The sequence below is a fragment of the Nelumbo nucifera genome, chromosome 6 (assembly GCF_055504915.1).
Source record: "Nelumbo nucifera cultivar China Antique chromosome 6, China Antique-T2T, whole genome shotgun sequence".
Classification (NCBI taxonomy): Eukaryota; Viridiplantae; Streptophyta; class Magnoliopsida; order Proteales; family Nelumbonaceae; genus Nelumbo; species Nelumbo nucifera.
Genome location: NC_142654.1, coordinates 65,575,060 through 65,596,938, shown reverse-complemented (window position 1 = coordinate 65,596,938; position 21,879 = coordinate 65,575,060). Strand labels below are relative to the sequence as shown.

Here is a 21,879-nt window from a genome sequence, read left to right as displayed (position 1 = left end):
CAAATGAAAAGAAGATTTTTATAAGGGGAGACCAAAATGAACATGTAGGTTAAAGAAGTGTTTGATATGATATGGTGCATGGAGGTTATGGGTTTGAGGAGAGGAGGAAACATTATAATTAGACGTAAGGGAGGAAATCATTAGCAAAATTAGTGCTTATACACATCAAGTGAGTCTTAAAAAAACATTAAAAGACAATTTTGGGAAAACCTAGAAGGATTAATCCAAGAAATACCAAATGAAAAGAAGATTTTTATAAGGGGAGACCAAAATGAACATGTAGGTTAAAGAAGTGTTTGATATGATATGGTGCATGGTGGTTATGGGTTTGAGGAGAGGAGGAAACATGAGATACATACTAGAATTTGCAATAGCATATAATATGGAAATTTTAAACACACTTTTCAAAAAAGAAGGATAATCGCTTAATAAAATTAGTAAGTTGATCAAACATAAATCAAATAAAATTTTTCCTTACTAGAACAATAGAAAGAATGATGTGTAAGGATTGCAAAGTTATTCTTGGGGAAAGCTTAACCACACAACATAGATTGGTGGTGGCAGATGTGAACAATAGGAAATAGAAGAAAATTAGGGAAGAAAAATAAAGTGTCCAAGAATTAGGTGGGCTAATCTAAGAGGAGAAAAACTAGCACAATTTACAGACCGGTTGATAGTAGAAGAAAGTTGAAATTTAAAGGTGAAAAGTCTAATGCTATGTGGCTTGAAATGGCAACTACATAAAGAAAGCTGAAAAGGATGTTTTAGGAGAATCTAAAGGGAAATGAAAAGGTGCTAAAAAAACTTGGTGGTGGAATGAAGAGGATCAAAATATATTCATATCAAATCAAGCATGTTATAAAGATTGGCAAAAGACTAAAATTGGAGCTCTATGGAAACTCGGGAATGGCAAGTATTGGTGGTGTGTTTAGAGATTACACAAGCAATGTGATGGCTATGCCTTTGGTAGTTATAGGGGTAGGGGATTCACTAAAGGCTGAACTGATAACACTGCTATAAGATTTGCCAAGCAATCAAACTTCAAAAACTTGGAGGTTGAAGAGGATTCAAAACTGGTTGTATCCTGGACTACCACTAGGTGTAATGTACCTTGGATTTATAGACATGCTCTAAGGGAAATAGAAAGCCTGAAAAGGGACCTGAATGCCACTTTTGCTTGGACAAGAAGGATTGCAAATGGGATGACCGACGCATTAGCTAAACAAGAGGTCTATACTTTATAGGCAGATTTATCTTGGGCTTTATTGTAATTCTGTTATTGGGCATTGCTTTTTAGACTTCTTCATTTTGGGTGACTGGACACCCAATCTTTTGTAACTTGTTTTTTTCACATACTAACAAAATTAACCTTTTCTTGTTGATAAAAAAGACTAAAAATGGAGAAAACTTAGAAAAATATAAAGCCATAAGAAAAGAAGTTAAACAAAAATTAAGCAAAGTTAAACTTAAGGCATATGATGAGCTCTATCATAAATTAGGCACTAAAGAGGGAGAAAAACGAATTTATAAACTAGAAAAGATGATAAGAAATTATTAAATAAAGACAGATTTAAACCATGTTAGATGAATACCAATCAAAGAATCTTGGTAAAAGATGCAAGGAAAGATGAAAAAATATTTTGGAAACAACCTTGTACTTTGATGGAAGTGCGTTTGGAAACCCAGGTGCAGCAGGAATCGATGGAATTTTTAGAAGAAGAGATGGCACAGTTATTTGGGCTTTTAGTGGACCGATAGGGATAGCCTCTTCAACAAAGGCTGAAATTATGGCAGCACTAACTGGAATCAGGATTTGGGCTTTCAGAACATCACCATAAAAGGAGATTCAGCAAATACCATCAAGTGGCTAGCTGACTCTGGCAGTGGTCCATGGGCTTTAGCTCATTTCTTGGCTGAAGCAAGGAATATCTTTCTCAACCTAAATGCACAGCTGGGTTGGATCCCTAGGGAGCTAAACACAGATGCGGATGGTCTAGCAAAAGCTGGTGCTCACAGGGATGTCTTGTTAACTGATAGTTCTCTTCCTACTTAACACTTGAGTTGTAATTTCTGTGTACATCTTCTTATGTACCCTCTAGTTCATTAATAAAGTTACCGTCTTTTTCAAAAAAAAAATATTTTGGAAATTATTAAATGAACAAATAGAGAGCACTAATGGATGAGAGATTAGAATACTCAGTGTTAAAAATAACATGTACCTTCGTAAAATTAGAACAACTGAAGTGAAAAAGGGGTTAATAATATCAAGGGAAAGGCATTAGGACCTGAAGTATTCCAATAGAAGTGTGGAAAGCCGGAAAGGTATGGGAGAGGCAGACTTATTATAGCTAACTAAGCTATTTAATAAAATAATGAAAGAAAAGAAGATTCCTAAAGAATGGAGAAAGAGTAATATGGTGCCTTTATTTAAGAATAAAGGAAATATACAAAGTGGTAATAACTACCAAGGGTTTAAACACATGAGCCACACTATAGAACTTTTCTCTCTAATCTCTGGGAGAGAAAAGTTTAGAGGAAAAAAAAAGATAGATCATTATGTGGTGTTCATTAATATAGAGAAAGCATATACAATAGAGCCCCAAGAAAGATAACATGGTGGATGTTGGAAAAGAAAGGGGTTTCAAATAGGTATGTAGAATACATGTCGTAGAGACATCAGATTTTACAACTATGAAGGGTTTTCACCAAGGTTGAGCACTTATCCCTTATTTATTTGCATTGATCATAGATAAATTGACCAAACATATTCAGGAGAAGGTCCTATGGTGAAGGTTATATGCTGTGACGTTGTTTTAATTGATGAAGCTAAAGAAGGATTAAATGCAAAATTAAGTTTATGGACAAGTACCCTAGAAAAGAGAGGTTTAAAAATAAGTAGGCCTATAACAGAATATGTGATTTTTTTAAGAAGGTAAAGTAGCGTATTAGGAAAAGGAAGAACTCATGTACAATGAGGACCTGTACAATGGGAATATACAAGAAGCTCAATGGAAATGTGATATGTAAATTTAATAATAATAGCAGTACAAATCAGGGGCTAGAAGAAATGATTTGTTACAAGTTGAAAGGGCTTGAAGGGCTAGGGGTAGACCAAAAAGTACCTGGTTAGTAGTAAGAAATGATTTAAGGACTATTAATTTTACAGTGGATATGTCATTAAATAGAATGGATTGATGAAACAAGATTCGTGTAGCCAACCCCATATAGTTGTGATAAGGCTTGGATGATGATGATTCAAACATCAAACATATCAGCCTTTACTAGTACATATACCTCACATATCCTCAGAACTATCCTCTTTACAAATACAAACTCTATTATTTGCACATGCATGGTCCTACAGTAGAAATGGCAATAAAGCAAGATCCAAGTTTTAGAATTCATAATTATGCACAAAATGAAATACAAAGTTCAAACAATCTCCAACACTTGGATCAATGATTCCAACTGCATAGAGATTGCATGATGGCAAGAAACGAAATATGCTAAGGTTCATAACCATATCTCTTATGTTTGCCTGGTTGTCCACATACATGTTACAGACTTTAGTTGGAGAAAAGAAGAATATATAGAGACTAAATGAAGCCAAAAAAAAGTTGTGATCCAGACAGCCGATTAAAACAAGTAGATGGATGAATTATAACAAAGAAACAATATGGTGGTGAAATTACCAAAAGGAAGCTCGACAAGTGAAGTTGGCTTAACATGTAATCCATATTTCTTGCAACGTTCATTCAGAGATTTCACCAGCTCATCTAGGTCTGATTGGATGTGATCAGCACGAACCTTTACAAGGTAGCAAAAAACCTGGACTTAGGCAAGTTCCCATGCACTTTAAACTGATTGATCATCTTTAAATTACCTGAAGAATACCATCTGCACTGCCACCTTGCTCCATTTTGACAATTGCCTGATATAACTCCATTTTCCTTTCCTACAAAATAATAATAACAAGAATAATAATAATAATAACAATAATAATAAAGTAGGGCCAAAAAATCATTCACATGGAGATTTGAGAGGTGGCGGACATTTTCAGGCCTAACTTCCTAAGGCAATCAAAGAAAAGAGGAAGGTTGATGTGGACAGTTACTAAGGCTGCAACTGTTTGGGTGGTCTGGGAGGAAAGTGTAGAGGAGATGGGCCGAATGGCCCATAGACTGTCATTTCCTGTTATGTTATGTTTCTCTTTGTTATGGGCCTTATTCTGGGCCCATACTCTGTAATGTTCTGTTTTTTGTATTTTTCTGCCCCCTCAAGGGCCTCTCTATAATTTATCAAAGATTAACACCTTAATAAAATGTTTAGAGTGTTAGAAGAGAGGTTAAGTTCGAAACTCTCACTCTCTAACACTCATTGCCGCCAGCTCTCTCTCTCTTCTCTTCTTCTCTTGTTTGTTTAGTTTCTGTTTTGCTTCTAATCTCTAACAGTTCCATACATCAAGTGAACTGTTTTTCAACTTGGTATCAGAGCGGGTCATTGCTTGGCGTGTCCCTCATGTGGTTCTAGTTCAGCCAACTACATGAGGAGGTTCTAGGGCTGAATATTTACAGTCATTCGCCTGGTTCTTGGAGAAGGGTTCGGTGACCAGGAAGAATCAGAGAGCAAGTTTTTCAGCCTGATTTGAAATCAGAGAAAAGGGATTTCGAAGCTAGCTCAGAGAGCAAAGTGTTCGACCTGGTTTGAAGTTCAAACCAGAGATACTGTAAGTTGTTTTCTCAGTTCTTTGCTGAGTTATTTTGTTATTTGGGAGGACTGTTAAAGCATTCAAAGCACACCTCCATTCGGCCCACTGTTGCTGGACTGATTCTACTCAGAAATTTCTGGGTTATTCTGGAAGTGTGGTTCGGCTGTTATTGGACTTCCAAACTGCTGAAAACTAATCTAAACTAAGTAGTACAAGCCTCTACTTTAGTTCAGCTACTTCTTGGACCTAGACGGAGTGTTCTTGAAGTGATTTCTGCTGGTTAACAGTGAAGTGTTGACTGTTGCATACATAGTGTTTGTAAAAGGTCCTCTTAGGTACTGTGGACTGTATTTTTTGTTCTTAGGAAATTATTGTTGGGAACCAAGAATACATATTGTTTGGAGGCTTGTTGATTGTTCCTTGAAGGCTGAATCAGGGTTTCTTCTCCTTGAAAGTGCTGCCACCGAACTTGGTTCTCAAGGATGTCAGATCTGAACTGAGTTTGTGTGTTGCTGTGTTTGCTATTGTTTCAACTCAATCTGAGTTCTTTGAAATCAGGTCACTTTTGAAGGCTTGCCGAAACCCTAATTGAAGCTGTTACATAATGGACTTCTCAGAAATTGAGAACAAAAGCACTGCTGAATATGTTCGGGAACTACAACTGATTCCTTGATGGCTGTAACTACAGTTAAACTGGACGGAACCAATTATTTGGCATGGTCACAATCCGTAAAAATTCATATTTGCAGTAGAGGAAAGTGGGGGTTTATCTCTGGGAGCAAGAAAGCTCCCCCAGAGGAGGATCCCTCTTATGAGAAATGGGTGCAGGAGAATTACACAGTGATTGGGTGGCTTGTGAACTCAATGCAGCCACAGATTAGCCAACATTATCTGTGGATGAACTCGGCTAAAGAAATCTGGGATAGTGTTGCAGAAACTTACTCCCAGAAGTTGAATGTTGCCAGAGCCTACAAATTGAGAAGTGATGTGAAGAATCTAAAGCAGGGGGAGAAGTCACTTGCAGCATACTTCTCAACCCTGAAATCTCTATGGCAAGAGATTGATTTGATAGAGGCTGTGACATGGGATACCCCCAAGGATGCTGAAACATACAGAAATTTGGTTGAAAGGAATAGGGTCTTTGAGTTCTTGACAGGGCTGAACTCTGAATATGACATTAGAAAGCAAAACATCTTGTCTAAGGAAGATGTTTCATTGTCACAAGCATATGCTTTGGTCAGCAGTGAAGAAAGTAGGAAGCAAGTGCAGGTTCAAGGAATCAGTATCAATGATCATTTTGCAAATATGGGAATTAAACCCAAAGGGGTTACAGGAGCTCACAGTAGCATAGGAAAGAAGGAGGTGGTGTGTGAATACTGTAAGAAGCCGAAACACACAAAGGACATGTGCTGGAAATTGCATCCCAATCTTGTTCCTATCAGATTCCAGAAGAATAATGATAGTAGAAAGATAGGAAGTGCACATGCAGCCACAAGCACAGATACAGAGGTTGAGTCTACCAGTGCACAGTTGGCAGCCATGAAAGCTGAATATGAGAAGTTTGGAAAGATGATCAGCCAACTTGAAGGTGTAACTTCATCATCCAACCCTTCTGGAAGTCCAGCCACTACCGCATTTGCTCACTCAAGTATAAGGGCTTCTGCTAACTATGCATCCACCTCAGGTAATCTCAAAACCCCTTGGATCATAGACTCAGGTGCTTCTTATCACATGACCAACCTTTCCACTTTGTTTGTTTCATATGATTTACTTCCTGGTCGTGACAAAATCATCTGTAAGTAGCTTGACCAAGTCATTGAATTGTTGTGTAACATTTTTCCCTTCTCACTGTGTGTTTCAGGACCTGAAGTCTCAGAAGGTGATTGAGAGTGGCCATGAAGCGAATGGAATATACTTGCTCGACACCCCTAGCCAATGCTTTGATCATCCCAAGAATGTTGCTTTTGGTTCTACTTTTCAAGAGTCTGTCAGTCAAATTATGTTGAGTCATTGTCGGTTGGGTCATTTACCTTTTTCTGCTTTAAGTCATTTGTTTCCCAAACTGTTTAAGGGAGTCAGTGTGTCCAATCTCAATTGTGATTCCTGTCAGTTGTCAAAGCATTGTAGAAAAAATTACCCTGTGAGAAATAAAAGATCATCTTTTCCTTTTCATATTGTACACTCTGATGTGTGGGGGCCTTACCACTTATCCTCTATGGGGGGTTATAGATATTTTATCTTGTTTATTGATGACTTTTCTAGATTTACTTGGATATACTTAATGAAATCCCGAGATGAAGTCCCAAGACTTGTGAGGCAATTTCATGAGCTTGTTTTAACTCAATTTGATACCATAATTAAGGTTTTCAGATCTGACAATGCAAAAGAGTATTTTGAGAAGATTTTATCCTTGTATCTCTCTGACATGGGGGTTATTCATCAAAGCTCCTGTGTTAGAACCCCTGAACAAAATGGAGTTGCTGAGAGGAAAAATAGACATATTGTTGAAGTTGCAAGGAGCCTTTTGTTTGCCTCACATGTTCCCACAAGATTTTGGGGTGATGCTGTACTTATTGCTACCTATCTCATAAACCGTATGCCATCCAGGGTTTTAGGGTTTAAATCCCCCTTCTGTCTTCTTCATCCAGACAATGATCTCTTCCCAATTCCTCTTCGTGTGTTTGGTTGTACCTGCTATGTTCACATTCCAAGTGTGCAGAGACATAAGTTTGAACCGAAAGCCCACAAATGCATCTTCCTTGGTTACTCCCCCACACAAAAGGGTTATTGTTGTTTTGATCCAAAGACTGGCACCCGACATGTCTCTATGGATGTTACCTTTGATGAACTTTCTCCTTTTTATGGTTCCTCTCAGGAAGGACATTGTCCACAGGGGGAGAGTTTGTCACAAGTTTTTGCTCTTCCTCTTCCTGTCCCAGTTGAGTCTCTTGACAAACCTATATCCTCACCAAATGAATCAAAGGAGGATCAATCACTTCATACCTCTTGTCCTAGTGCCCCTATTTCTTTACCTCCTCGTCCTACCCATAATCCCAAAGTGTATCAAAGGCAGAGATCCAAGAATGAGCAAGTAGTTTCCCTTACAACAGATGATGCTCATACATTCCCAGTCACAGATGAAATAACAGGTACTACTTCAGCTCCTTTGGAATCATCCTTCCCAGACCTTGATGTCCCCATTGTTGTTAGGAAAGGGAAGCGGAAGTGTACGACACACTGCATTTCCAAACACCTTTCTTATGACCTGCTTTCTCCTTCATACTTTGCCTACCTCTCTTCTGTTGCTTCTAACCCCATTCCTAGGTCTGTCTCAGAAGCTCTTGGGATTCCAGAATGGAGAGATGCCATGAAGACTGAAATGGATGCTCTACATGCAAATGGTACTTGGGAGGTGGTGGATTTGCCTGAAGGGAAGGATCCAGTTGGGTGCAAGTGGGTTTTTACCATTAAATACAGGGCTGATGGAACTATTGAGAGGTACAAGGCCAGACTTGTTGCAAAAGGCTACACACAGACATATGGGATTGACTAGCTGGAGACTTTTGCCCTTGTTGCCAAGATGACATCTGTGAGGGTTCTTTTATCTCTGGCAGTTCACTTTGATTGGCCTCTCTATCAGTTAGATGTAAAGAATGCATTTCTGAATGGTGACTTACATGAGGAGGTCTACATGTGTCTTCCTCCAGGAATGTATGGGAAAGATATGCAAGGAAAGGTATGTAAATTGAAGAAATCACTTTATGGTCTCAAACAATCTCCTAGAGCCTGGTTTGAGAGATTTAGAGCTGCACTTGTTGAATTCGGCTATGTTCAGATACAGTCAGATCATACTCTGTTTGTGAAGAAAAGTGGATCTCTAGCAGTGCATCTCATTGTGTATGTTGATGACATTATAGTGACTGGTGATGATGCCTCAGGCATTCTGGCCCTTGAGTCTTTCCTCCGTACAGAATTTGAGATTAAGGATCTGGGGGAGTTGAGATACTTCATTGGCATAGAAGTTGCCAGATCCAAGGATGGGATTCTTATTTCCCAAAGGAAATGTGTCCTTGATTTGTTGTCTGAAACTGGAAAACTGGGTGCAAGACCAGCTGCAACTCCCATTGATATGAGTCACAAACTTTTAGCTTCGGATGGAACTTTGTTGGAGGACAAAGGGGTCTTCCAGAAACTTCTTGGGAAGCTTCTGTACCTGTGCATGACTAGGCCAGATATTGCGTATGCTGTCAGTTGCATTAGCCAGTTCATGCATGCTCCTAGAGATACTCATATGGCAGCAGCATAACGGATTTTGTGCTATCTGAAAGGCTCTCCAAGAAAAGGTATTCTATTTACCAAGCATGGTCATCTGAAACTTGAAACCTATACTGATGCTGATTGGGCTAGAAATATTGATGATAGAAGATCTACTTCAGGGTATTGCAGTCTAGTGGCTGGTAATGTTGTCTCTTGGAGTAAGAAACAATCTGTTGTGGCCCGATCCTCCGCAGAAGCAGAGTATAGAGCCATGGCACATGGAGTCTCGGAATTGTTGTGGCTAAGGTCCTTAATGGAAGAACTTGGGATTGATCATGACAAACCCATGATGTTGTACTGTGATAATCAGGCTGCCATCAACATTGCTCACAACCCGGTACAACATGATCGAACCAAACATATTGAGGTTGATCGACACTTTATTCGAGAAAGAGTCTCCTCTGGTGAAGTGTGTCTTCCAATCATTACTTATGAAGGACAATTGGCAGATTTTCTCACCAAGGGAATTTCCAAGGCAAGACTTCAACATGACACTGGCAAGCTGGGCATGATTAACATCTATGCTCATCTTGAGGGGGAGTGTAGAGGAGATGGGCCGAATGGCCCATAGACTGTCATTTCATGTTATGTTATGTTTCTCTTTGTTATGGGCCTTATTCTGGGCCCATACTCTGTAATGTTCTGTTTTTTGTATTTTTCTGCCCCCTCAAGGGCCTCTCTGTAATTTATCAAAGATTAACACCTTAATAAAATGTTTAGAGTGTTAGAAGTGAGGTTAAGTTCGAAACTCTCACTCTCTAACACTCATTGCCGCCAGCTCTCTCTCTCTCTCTTCTCTTCTTCTCTTGTTTGTTTAGTTTTTGTTTTGCCTCTAATCTCTAATAGTTCCATACATCAAGTGAATTGTTTTTCAACTGAAAGGAACAACAGAATTTTTAATGGCAAAAGTAGATCTGTGGAGGACGTTATTGAGACAATAAAAGTGAAGGTTGTATCTATCAAAAAAAAAACGTGAAGGTTGTACTCTGGACTAAAAACATGGAGTGCTTTCAGAGTTTCACAGTGACTGATATTCTAAGAGCTTGGAAGGAGATAGCACAATCCTCTAGAAACAAATACAGCATAAAAATGGATTGGAGACCCCTACAAGGTAGTAAAGTTAAGCTGAATTTTGATGGCCCTTTTCTCCGGGCCAATTGGTGTGGCTAACTCCATTAAAACTGAATTATTGGCTTTACTACAAGGTCTCAGGATAGCTAAGCAATTGGGCCTCAGACAAGTGGAGGTGGAAGGGGATTCCAAAGTAATCATCTCTTGGGCAAGAAATAACAGACATATTCCATGGACTCTCAAGAATGCTTTCAAGGAAATAGCAAGAGAGCTGAATGCTGAATTTAAATGGGTTAGAAGAAGTGCAGCAAATGGGGTAGCTGACTCCCACGCTAAACAAGGGGTAGATAGGCAGCAATTGTTTTGGCCATCTTTGTAACAAGTGTTGGTTGTTGGGCTGATGTTATGGTCATTAAATTAAACTTATAATGTTTTTTCACATTTTTTTAATATAATCTAAGTTTCATCGATAAAAAAAAAAATTGGCTACCACCTACACAAACTCTAATTAAGATGAACTTTGAAGGATGCAGCTTGGGCAAGCCTGGGAACTCGAGGATTGGAAGAGTGTTTAGGAGCTGCAATGGAGATATAATAGCACTTTATTCAATGCCTATTGGGCACGGTTATTCCACAAAGGTGGAATTATTAGCAGTTTTGCATGATTTAATATTGGGCAGATCTTTTAAATACAGGAATATATTGGTAGAGGGTGATTCAAAACCAGTGGTGTAGGTTTGGTGTGCTTTCAGAGTCAGGGATCTCTTGGGATTTTGGTTTTAGAAGAGGGTTGAGGGAAAATGAGTGTGAGTCTCTAGTGCTGTTGATTTCAACACTTGAGAGGATCTACTTGGACCAATCTATAGCTGATTGTAGAGTTTGGTCCCCAACTTCTGATGGTTTATTTTCCTGTGCATCTTTCTTTGGTTTGCTCACTCATATTGATCCTATGGGGGTGAACTTCCCAGTGAAAGAAATATGGTCTAAACCGATCCCTCCAAAAGTACAAGCTTTCTGTTGGGAAGTGTTCCTAGGGAAGGTAAACACTTGTGATGAGCTACAGAAAAGGAGGCCAAACAATTGCCTCTCTCCTCATGTGTGTGTCCTTTGTTTGGGATGTGGTGAAACTCTAACCCACTTACTATTATCCTGCTCTTTTGCTTCTGGTATTTGGAATGTTGTTTGTTCTCTCTTTGGATGTAGATGGGCTCCCCCACAAGATGTGGTAAGTCTATTCAGCCCCTCTTTCCTGTGTCAACAGAAGAAAAGGGGAAAATGCATATGGAAGGCAGTGAGAGCAGCTACAGTATGGACTATATGGGAAGAAAGAAACCTAAGAATCTTTTCAGGAAAAAGCAAAACAAAGGAGGAAGTTATTGAAGCCATAAAAATCAGAACTGTACATTGGGTGAAGACCATGGAGATATTCAGAAACTACTCCACGAATGAGATTCTAAGAAATTGGGCTGAAGTAGCACAAACAGATGTACCCAAAGTTCTTATAAGCATGGAATGGAAGCCACCAGCACTGAACAAACTAAAACTGAACTTTGATGGGAGTTCTCTTGGCAACCCTGGAAGGGCAAGCATTGGGGGTGTGTTTAGAAATCATCTGGGTGTGGTGGTGGCACTCTACTCAGGATCAATAGGTTATGGTGACTCAATACAGGCTGAATCTCTAGCCCTACTTCAAGGTCTAAAGATGGCTGAGCAGATAGAAACAACAGACTTAGAAATTGAAGGAGACTCACTATTGGTCACCTCTTGGGCCAAAAACATCGCATCAATACCTTGGAAGCTCAAATTTACTTTCAAAGAAATTGACACACTTGCGAGGAAGTTCAACTCTCAGTTTGGTTGGGTCAAAAGGGATGCAAATGGGATGGCGGATACCCTAGCAAAACAAGGGGCAAATAGATCTTCATTGTATTGAGCATAATTGTAACTGATTGCTGGAGATTGCAGTTTATTCCTCTGCAATCATTATCTATTGTATCCTAATTTCTCTGTTATTAATGAAAGATTTTTTGCTGACCAAAAAAAAAAAAACCAGTGGTGAGTTGGTTCAAGAATATAACATTCAGGACACAGAAATCTATTGAGGGAAAGTAAAGAAATTAGCTATTCAGTTAAATGCTACTTTCTGTTGGACTTACAGATCTGCAACAGCAAGGCTGTTGCTTTGGCAAGACAATGTGTTAATAGTGAACAATTGTTTTGGGGGGTGGCTCCCAGAGGGAACTAGTTGTAAAAAGTTTAAGGGAACACCATATGGGGCAGGCTTCCAATAGGCATGGATAGCAAGCGCTAGCCAACAAAAGGGGGTGCTTGGCATTTGGAACAATTTCTACCCTAAAAAAGGCAGTTGGCATAATTAAATGTGTATTCCATTTTTTCAACTAATTAATAAAACTTTTTTATTATTACTGATAACAAAATCATTGTAACAAGTGATTAAGATATTTAGATGCACAAACAGAAAGGATGGTTTCCTGATCATCAATCAACAAAAGAGGCTGATTGGCTTATGGTTACCTGAATGTCACGAAATGTAGCCTGTTCAATGGTTAATTTACTTGCTACATCTCCTACTTGCTTGTACTTCTCTTCATATTTCTTTGCTAGTGACTCAACCTGAGTCAATAGTGCTCCCAATAAGTTAATAAGCAGAATAAAAATTAATAAATGATAAATTTACGATCCATGCATCAAAGTGAGATACCTCACGTTTATCAGCAGAAGCCCTCTCAGTAATTTCATTAAGTCTATTGTCACATCTGCTTTTATATAAAACCTAATACCAAATCAAAATCATTTAAAAAAATTAGTAAGAGTAAGCATTTTGAACTTCAATCAGGGTGTATGAAAGGTAATCAGTACAGATATAGCCCAGGTGGCAACAGAATGTAAACTGGTTATCCTAGACACCTAGAATACAGAAAAATATAACAATTTCTTTCCACTAGTAATTTAGAATCCTTGAGGAGCTTGTAGAATAAGGAATGCATAATGTTTAATACCACATTAGCTATTTGAAGTAATGCAATTGGAGGAAAAAATAAAGAGATCAAGAGTTTTACGTGCTTGAATATGTTTTATATGTTAAGCTTACTTTTATTTTTAAATTTTCATTTTAAATATGTTTCACATGTTCTGTTTATGTATTTTAATTTGAGATGATAGTTTAAAAAAAAAAACTTATTTTAAAATTTAAATTTATGTTTTTAATTAAGATATTATGTTTAATATTTTTAATATTTTGCTTTTTTTATTTTTTGGCATTTTTTACATTTTTTGCGCCTTGCTTTGAAAGGCAAAATGCCCTTGCGCTTTTTTTGCACCTTGCACTTTTAAATCACTGCATTGAAGACTTCATATCTATCAACAAATGACTTTGCAGAGGACTTCATGCAGAACATGAACTGATTATGTGGGGTTGGGGACTCTATCAGGGCAGAGCTATTAGCTGCTGTACAAGGGGTTCACTTTGCAAACCAACTGGGGGTACAGCACCTAATAATCGAAGGGGATTCCAAAGTGGTGGTGGGTTGTTTAAAAAATCCTGAAGATGCTATATTGCGCTGCAAGAATGAAATGAAGAAATTCAGTTGGTTAACAAGGAATATGTTGGTCACTGTACAGTGGGTGGGGAGATCAGCAAATACTTTCAGATGTGTTAGCCAAGCAAGGGGTAAATAGGGAAGAATTGTTTTGGGCTCAGCTGTGATTCCTGTATTTCTTTCCTAGTTTACTTGTAAGATTCAAGGAGGGGCTGCAGCCCACGCCTCTCCCTGGGATGTTGTATGAATTCACAACTCTAAATCAGTTTCTGAATTAATAAATTTATTATTATTCGTCAAAACATGAACTGATTATTTGAAAACAAAGCAACAATACAGAATCTAATAGAGAGTGCAAATCAATAAAAAGCAGTGTGGTTATGGAAAATAAAAGAAAACCACTCACCAGTTCCTGCATCTTACTGCGGTAGAATTCCATCTTCTCTTTAGAGTCTAGGATCTCCTTCTCCAATTCTTCCACCTTTCAGTTACAAAAAGAATAAGATCAGATAGATCAATTAAATGTAACAAAATTGAATGTTCAAGTTTCAAATTTATAAATAATATATTTCAAGATTGCAAATGGTAAGAAGTTCCCATTAAAACCATTAAGCAAGAAGAGAAAACATTGGTTACTTGGTCATCCTTCAATACTCAACAACTGCAAGGATTAACTTTGAACATATCTAAATCGTCTTCTCACTGAGAACAAGTAGAAGAGAATAATAGAGAATTTTGTAACCACCTAGAGAACTTAATTATGAAAAGTTCTGCTTTATGCCTTTATTTTTCTTAAGGTCAGGTGAGAACCTAACATGCTTATCCAGTAAGAGAAAAGGAAGAAACAAAAGTTGTATTTCAATAAGATAAATATTTTCATTGTAAAGTATCTATCCAGAGTTCTGAGCTGGTATTTAAACCCACCTTAAATGATAAAAAATCCATCAGTATAATGCCACATACAAACTTGTATCTTTAAAGGCCCTAGGCTCACATGGTTTATTACTATGCTTTGATGAATTAACATTGAATTTGTTGTTGACTAGGTTGTGCCTGTGGTTTTTTTTTATCAGCAAAAGGTAAATTATTTTATTAGAATTAATTAAGCAATATTGAGTACAATTTGATGACAGGGAAGTCATCCCTAAAAGCTTTCAAACTGCAGTTACAAAGAATTCCAAAAAAAAAAAACTAAAAGGTTCCCAATAGCCCAAAGTACAGCAGGTTACAACTTTGCCCAAAACAAACTAGGTCTGTTAACTCCTTGCTTTGCCAGAACATCTGCCAACCCATTTGCTGTCCTTATCCAGCAAAAAGTAGAATTGAATCTCTTTGCTAGGGGGTCAATTTTCCTGAAAGCATGTCTGTATTTCCAAGGAGACGATCTGAAATTCTTGGACCAGGAGATTACTAACTATGAATCTCCTTAACTTCCAATTCCCTTACTCCGAGATGTACTGCAAGCCTCAATTCATGTACGAGAGCCATAACTTCAGCCAGGACTGAATCTCCAAAAGCAATTGGTCCTGAAAACAGGGCCAACACCACTCCTTGGTGGTTTCTAAAAACACCTCCTATTCTTGCCCTTCCTTGATTACCCAACGAGCTACCATCAAAGTTCAACTTTAGCTTGTTAATAGATGGAGGTTTCCCAACCATTCTTACACTTTCTGCATGTCTAACTGTTTGTGCCACTTCAGTCCAAGATCTTATTATGTCATTTGTTGAGAATTCTCAAAAAGATCCATAGCTTTTACCCAATGTGCACTCTTCCCATTAAAGATTCTGTGATTTCTTTCTTCCCAAACAGTCCAAACCAACGCTACTCTTGCTGTCCTCCAAATAACTCTGCCTCTCTTCTTCTGTTGCCTAAGTAATTGGAGGAGGGGGTGTTCCATCTGCAAAGAGAGATCAGACATATTTCCAAATACAAGACAGAAAGGGGCAAGCAAATAGTAAATGAAGGAGGGTGTCACCACTTTCCTTGCACAGATACACACATGAGGAGAAAGGCACTTATTTGGCCTTCTTTTTTGTAGCAAGAGAAAGGCACTTCCCAACACAAAGCTTGTACCTTAGGAGGATAGGTCTGCACCAGATTTCTTTTACTGGGAAATTTTCCCCCAACGGGTCTGACAAGACAAGAAGGTTAAAAAAGGAAGCACAAGAAAAAAGGCCATCAGGAGAGGGAAACCAAACTCTTCCATCTGGAGAGGTAGGGTCCAAAAAAACATTTTCTAGATTTGACAGTAAGAGAAAAAGGGATTCGTACAAATTATCTCTCAGACCCCTTCTAAATCCAATTTAGACCAAGTTCCTAGGGTACCCCAAAAATGTGAGACAGGTTTAGCTTTGTAATTGGATAAAGAGAAGAGTAAGGGAAATTGTAGTTTAAGTGCCATATCCCCAATCCAAAGATCCTCCTAGAATAAAACTCTTTCCCCATTGCCCACATCAAAGCGAGTAAAACTAAGAAATGTTGGTAATACCTCTATTATTGCTTTCCAAGGGGATTTTGAAGAAACATGAGTAGACAATTTTGCATCCCATCCATTTTCTACCATACCATGAATGCTTCCAATGACCTTGTGCCACGATATATCTCTTTCTAGAGGAAACCTCCAAATCCATTTTCCTAGCAAATCTGTATTACTTTTTTGTCAAATTTCCAATACCAAGCCCTCCCATTTCTTTAGGTATGAATATCTGTTCCCATTTGATAAGATGATCTCTTCTTTCATCACTCGGTTCCCACAAGGATCTCTCATAATGTTTTCCAAAATCTTTGCATCCTGACCGGTATTCTAAAGATGGATAGGAAGTAAGTAGACAAGTTGGCTAAGGTGGATCTAATCAGAGTAATTCTTCCTCCCATATATATGCAGCTCCTCTTCAAAAAAAGCTAATATTTTTGTGAACCTTTCTACTACCGGTTTCCAAAAGCTTTCTGCTCTAGGGTTACCGGCCCAATGACACACTAAGATACTCTAGGGGCCAACTCCTAACCTCACCACCTAGTATTTCTACCACCACCCGAGTATCTTGTTCTCCCTCATTAATTCCTGTTACACAACTTTTCCCCTTATTCACTTTCAACATCAATACCCTTTGGAATCCATCAACAAGAAGTTTTAAGTTGTACCTATGATATTTATATCAGACTTGCCTGCCAAGGTTTCCGAATTAGAAGGTATTGATAAAGGGAAGGATTCAGACTTGCTGGCACAGGGAGTCCCTAACCCCGTTTCTCTGTTTTCACCTTTTCAGTCTGTGAGTCCGGGTATACACCTCTCTAAACTATGTTTATCGAACTGCGCAGGTACAACCAATGCCATTCCTCCCTTGAATACTCTAACGGACTATGCCACAGCTCAAGATTCCAAGAACCTTTCGGACAATAGCTTAGAACAAGAGAGAGCTAGAATCTGGTCCCTAATTAACCTATTGGACCCGGCCCTAGGAGTGGAGAAGGTTGAATATAGAGTGAACCATCCCATCACCCAACCAAAGTCAGTATCCCGAACCTTAAGCCAGGTGGATGCTAGGAGGCTGAATCAAGAGGATAAAGAAGAGTCAGAAGGAAACGGAAGAGTGGAAAGGAAGAGTGAAGGAAGTAAAGTATATTTAAGGAAGAAAGGAAAGCAAGAAGAAGAAAGCAAAGTGAGCTAGAGAAGCTTAAGTGCGGAATTAATTATGAGAAGAAGGAAGCGAGGAGCCTAAAAATAAAAAGAGGGGAACAATAGGCAACCATTGATAAGGGGTCTTAAGTAGGTTGAAATGAAGATAGATAGCTGGAATGTAAGAGGCCTTGGAAGTGCCAAAAAGAGGAGGATAATCAAGAACACTCTCAGAAAAGAAAGACCAAATCTGGTTCTGATCCAGGGGCCTAAGCTGATCATATGCCCCATCATGGGGAGCCTCAAGAGGGATTTTGACCATTTGGAGAAATGAGGAAATGGAATGTGTGGAGGAATTGATTGGTAGATACTCAGTCTCCTTAAAAATTAGAAGATCCTCAAATGGGTGTGAATGGGTGGTAACAAATGTATATGGTCCTAACTCCTATAAAGACAGGGAGGCCTTTTGGGAGGAGTTAAGTGCTATTAGAGGAATTTGGGAGGGACCATGGTGTGTGGGAGGTGACTTCAATGTTATCAGATTTTTGGGAGAAACAAACAAGCCGAACCAAGGAATCATTACCAGCATGAGGAAGTTTAATAATTTGATCGATTCCCTTGAATTGAATGAACCTTTGATGTTAAGGGTGGACTATACATGGTCAAATTTTCAATCCCCCCCCAACCTGTTCCAAACTGGATAGATTTCTCATTACTCCCGACTGGGAAGAATTGTGGGGCTCAATAGTAGTAAAAGGGCTACCTAGGGTTACCTCAGATCATTGCCCCATCTCCATTGAGAAGGAAATTCCGGGGGGAGGCCCGACTCCATTCAGATTCGAAAACATGTGGTTTGAGGATCACTCATTTAAAACCAGGTTGAAGGATAGGTGGCAAGAACTCAGACCTTTGGGGAGTATGAAAATGTTAGGCTTTGCATGGAAATTAAAGAGGATAAAAAGGAAAATAAAAGAGTGGAACAAAGGGCATTTTGGGAGGGTAGAGGAAATAAAAGATAATATAGTGAGAAAGATCTAGGACCTAGACAAGAAAGAGGCAATAAGAAGGTTATCAGAAAAAGAGAGAGAGGATCGATGGAAAATCAAGCAATAATTGGAAGAGATTTTAAGGAAGGAGGAAATATGTTGGAGACAGAAGTCACGATGTCAATTGATTGTTGAAGGAGATGGTAATACTAAGTTTTTCCATGCAATTGCAAACAGAAGGAGAAAGAAAATTTTATTTTTAGTGTGAAGGAGGGGGGTCAAGAAGTTAGAGAGAGTCAAGAGATCACAAGAATCTTTGTCAACCATTTAAAGGAAATCTTCACAAGCTCAAGCGGGGTGACAACAAGGCTACCAGAAATGGAAGGGGATAGGCTCTCAGAAGAGCAGTCTCAGGTGTTGGAGAGGAACTTCACTTTGGAAGAAATTAAAAATGCAATCTTCTCCATGGAAAGATCAAAAGCCCCCAGGCCGGATGGATTTTCAATGACCTTTTATCAAGAATGTTGGGACTGGTTGAAAACTGATATTCTAGAAGTGCTCAATGAATTCTTTCACAAAAGAGGTGCCTCGAGGGGTGAATGCCACTTTTATCACTTTAATCCCGAAGAGGAGGGAGGCCAAAACCCCTACAGATTATAGACCAATTAGTCTTGTTGGGAGTGTATATAAAATTATTGCAAAGGCTCTTTCAGAAATGATCAAAAAAGTACTACCATCGATCATTTCACCATTCCAGGGTGCTTTTGTGGAAGGTAGGCAGATTGTGGATCAAACTTTAGTAGCCAAAGAGTGTGTTGCAGAAAAAAGAAAGGGTAGAGGAAAAGGGTTGGTGTGTAAGGTAAACCTATAGAAAGCATATGATATGGTTAATTGGGAAGTGCTACTTCAAATTTTAGAAAGGTTGGGTTTTGGAACCAAATGGAGATCTTGGATTAGAGGATGTTTAAGTTCGGTTCATTATTCAATTCTTATTAATGGAGTAGCAAAGGATTTCTTCCCAACTAAGAGAGGAATTAGGCAAGGAGACCCCTTATCCCCTTTTCTTTTCACTTTAGCGGCTGAGGTGTTAAGCAGAATGGTGGCGAAAGCCGATTTCCAAGGTTTGTTTAGAGGGTGGAGAATAGGTAGAAATCAAGTGGTTGTTACCCACCTTCAATCAGATGACACAATTTTCTTTTGTGAGGGAAGTAATGAGGAAGAAGTGGTTTACCTAAAGCTGCTATTGGAAAACTTTGTGGGGGTGACAAGTTTAAGGATAAATTGGACCAAAACAAGCATTGTAGGGATCAATCTGGAGGAAGGGGAACTTAACAGGTTTGCAGAGATTGTGAGATTAGAAGTTGGCCAATTAGCTACTTGGGGTTACCTTTAGGTGGGAACCCTAAGTCAGAAGGTTTTTGGATGCCAGTCATTGAAAGATTTTGCTAGGAAGTTAGCTCTGTGGAGAAGGAATTATATCTCTTTAGGTGGAAGGATAACACTGATTAGAGCCTCATTGGCAAACCTCCCTATTTACTTCCTCTCAACCTTTATAATACCCTGTAGAGTAGCAAGGAGGTTAGAAAAATACATGAGAGATTTCCTTTGGGACCTAGGGGAGGAGAGGAAGACTCACCTGATTAATTGGGATCAAGTTAGAAAGCCCAAGGATAAATAGGGTTTGGGAATAAGAAATATTTCACTTAGGAATTCAGCTCTATTAGGAAAATGGTTGTGGAGATTCCCGTTTGAGAGAGACAGGTTGTGGCACAAAGTCATTGTGAGTATTCATGGTTTGGTTGGAAATGGTTGGGGTGCAAAAGTTGCCTCTCATGTTTCCTCATCTTCTCCTTGGAAAGCAATTTATGAAATTTACCCAACATTCCTTAATTCCATTCGATTTAATGTGGGGCCAGGGTAATAAAGTTCGTTTCTAGGAAGACCTTTGGGTGGGAGATAGTCCACTTAAAGATCTCTTCCCTGACCTATACACTCTGTCAAACTTCAAAGGGGAAATAGTAAACATTTAGGATGATCCTAGCCCAAATGGGGTTAATTGGAATCTGGGATTTAGAAGGGGCCTCAGGGAAAATGAATGTGCCTCTTTAGTTCAATTGCTGGACCTATTAGGACAAGTTCATTTGGACCCATCCTTGGAAGATTCCAGAATATGGAAAGGTTCCTTAGATGGTCTCTTCTCTTGTTCCTCATTTTTTAGTGTTCTTGCCACACCTAACAACCTGGATGGGGACTTCCCTGTAAAAGAAATTTGGAGTAAGCCTATCCCCCCAAAAATTCAAACCTTCTGTTGGGAAAATTTCCTTGGCAAGGTTAATACTTGTGATATGCAAAAGAAAAGAAGGCCTTTTGCTTGCCTTTCTCCTCACATGTGCTCCCTTTGTAAGGAAAGTGGTGAGACCTTGACACATCTATTATTATCTTGTTCCTTTGTGCATCACAATTGGGAATTCTTTTGCTTTCTCTTTGGCTGCAGGTGGGTTTCCCCACAAAATGTGGCGGGACTTTTCAACCGAGATTTTTTGAGGCAACCAAAGAAAAGAGGGAAGGTTATGTGGAAAGCTACAAAGGCAGCTATTTGTTGGGTGATTTGGGAAGAAAGGAATAACAGAATATTCCTGGACAAGAGTAGAACAATTGAGGGGGTAATTGACACAATTAAAGTTAAAGTAGCTCATTGGGTAAGATCTTTGCATAGTTTTCAAGAGTTCTCAGTCATGGCCATTATAAGATCCTGGACAGAAGTAGCACAATCTTCAAGAGTAAAAGAGAGAGTAAGGATGGAATGGAAACCTCCAGATGGTAACAGAATCAAACTGAATTTTGATGGAAGATCTTTTGGAAATCTGAGACTGTCAAGTATTGGAGGATTGATCAGAAATTCTGATAGGAGAATATTAGCATTGTTCTTTGGACCTATTGGCATGGAAAACTCTCTAAAAGCTGAGTTAATGGCAATGCTACAAGGATTGAAGATAGCTAAGCAACTAGGAATGAGGCATATTGAGGTTGAAGGGAACTCCAAGGTGATCATCTCTTGGGCTAAAAACAATAGAACTACTCCGTGGACTTTCAAACAAGTGACAAGGGAAGTGGAAAAGGTCGCAAGGGAGGTAGAGGCTGAATTTAAATGGGTTAAAAGGAGTGCAAATGGGCTAGCTAATTATCTTGCTAAACAAGGGGCTTTGAAGCAACAATTGTTTTGGGCTGCAATGTAAAGAGGGACAGAAATATGTAATAGTGTGGGAGTTCGATTCCCATACACAAAGTTGTAAAATTTTAAATCTAATATCAAATAAAATTCTTCTTTGCTGATAAAAAAAAAAGGCTAGCCTAAAGAAGACAAGGGCATAACCTTCTATTTGCTTTGCAATTTAGATTTGCAATCTTGTTGTCAACAATTCAATGATTCAATCTGATTAAAATCATTCCTATAACCCCATACTGCTTTCTCATTATTTTTTGTATATCATTTTTCCTTAATAATCAATACTATTCATGACTATAAATAAACAAAGAATTCACCTTTCCTTCACGCTTCCTCATCAATGTTGATGTGATTCTTGAGGCTGAGTCATACATGGTTTTCTAGATCTAGCCTC

General features: G+C 38.8%; 1 protein-coding gene across 1 annotated transcript in view; it reads right to left on the bottom strand.

The window, feature by feature from the left end:
• Window positions 1-21,879, bottom strand: part of LOC104606815 (uncharacterized) — a 42,298-nt gene that overhangs the window by 9,503 nt on the left and 10,916 nt on the right. Inside the window, exons 5-9 of the mRNA XM_010272190.3 lie at window positions 14,063-14,137; window positions 12,819-12,890; window positions 12,632-12,730; window positions 3,884-3,955; window positions 3,693-3,807 (exon numbers count right to left, since the gene is read on the bottom strand). Coding sequence (XP_010270492.1) covers window positions 3,693-3,807; window positions 3,884-3,955; window positions 12,632-12,730; window positions 12,819-12,890; window positions 14,063-14,137 — 433 coding nt within the window. The remainder of the gene's footprint in view (window positions 1-3,692; window positions 3,808-3,883; window positions 3,956-12,631; window positions 12,731-12,818; window positions 12,891-14,062; window positions 14,138-21,879) is intronic.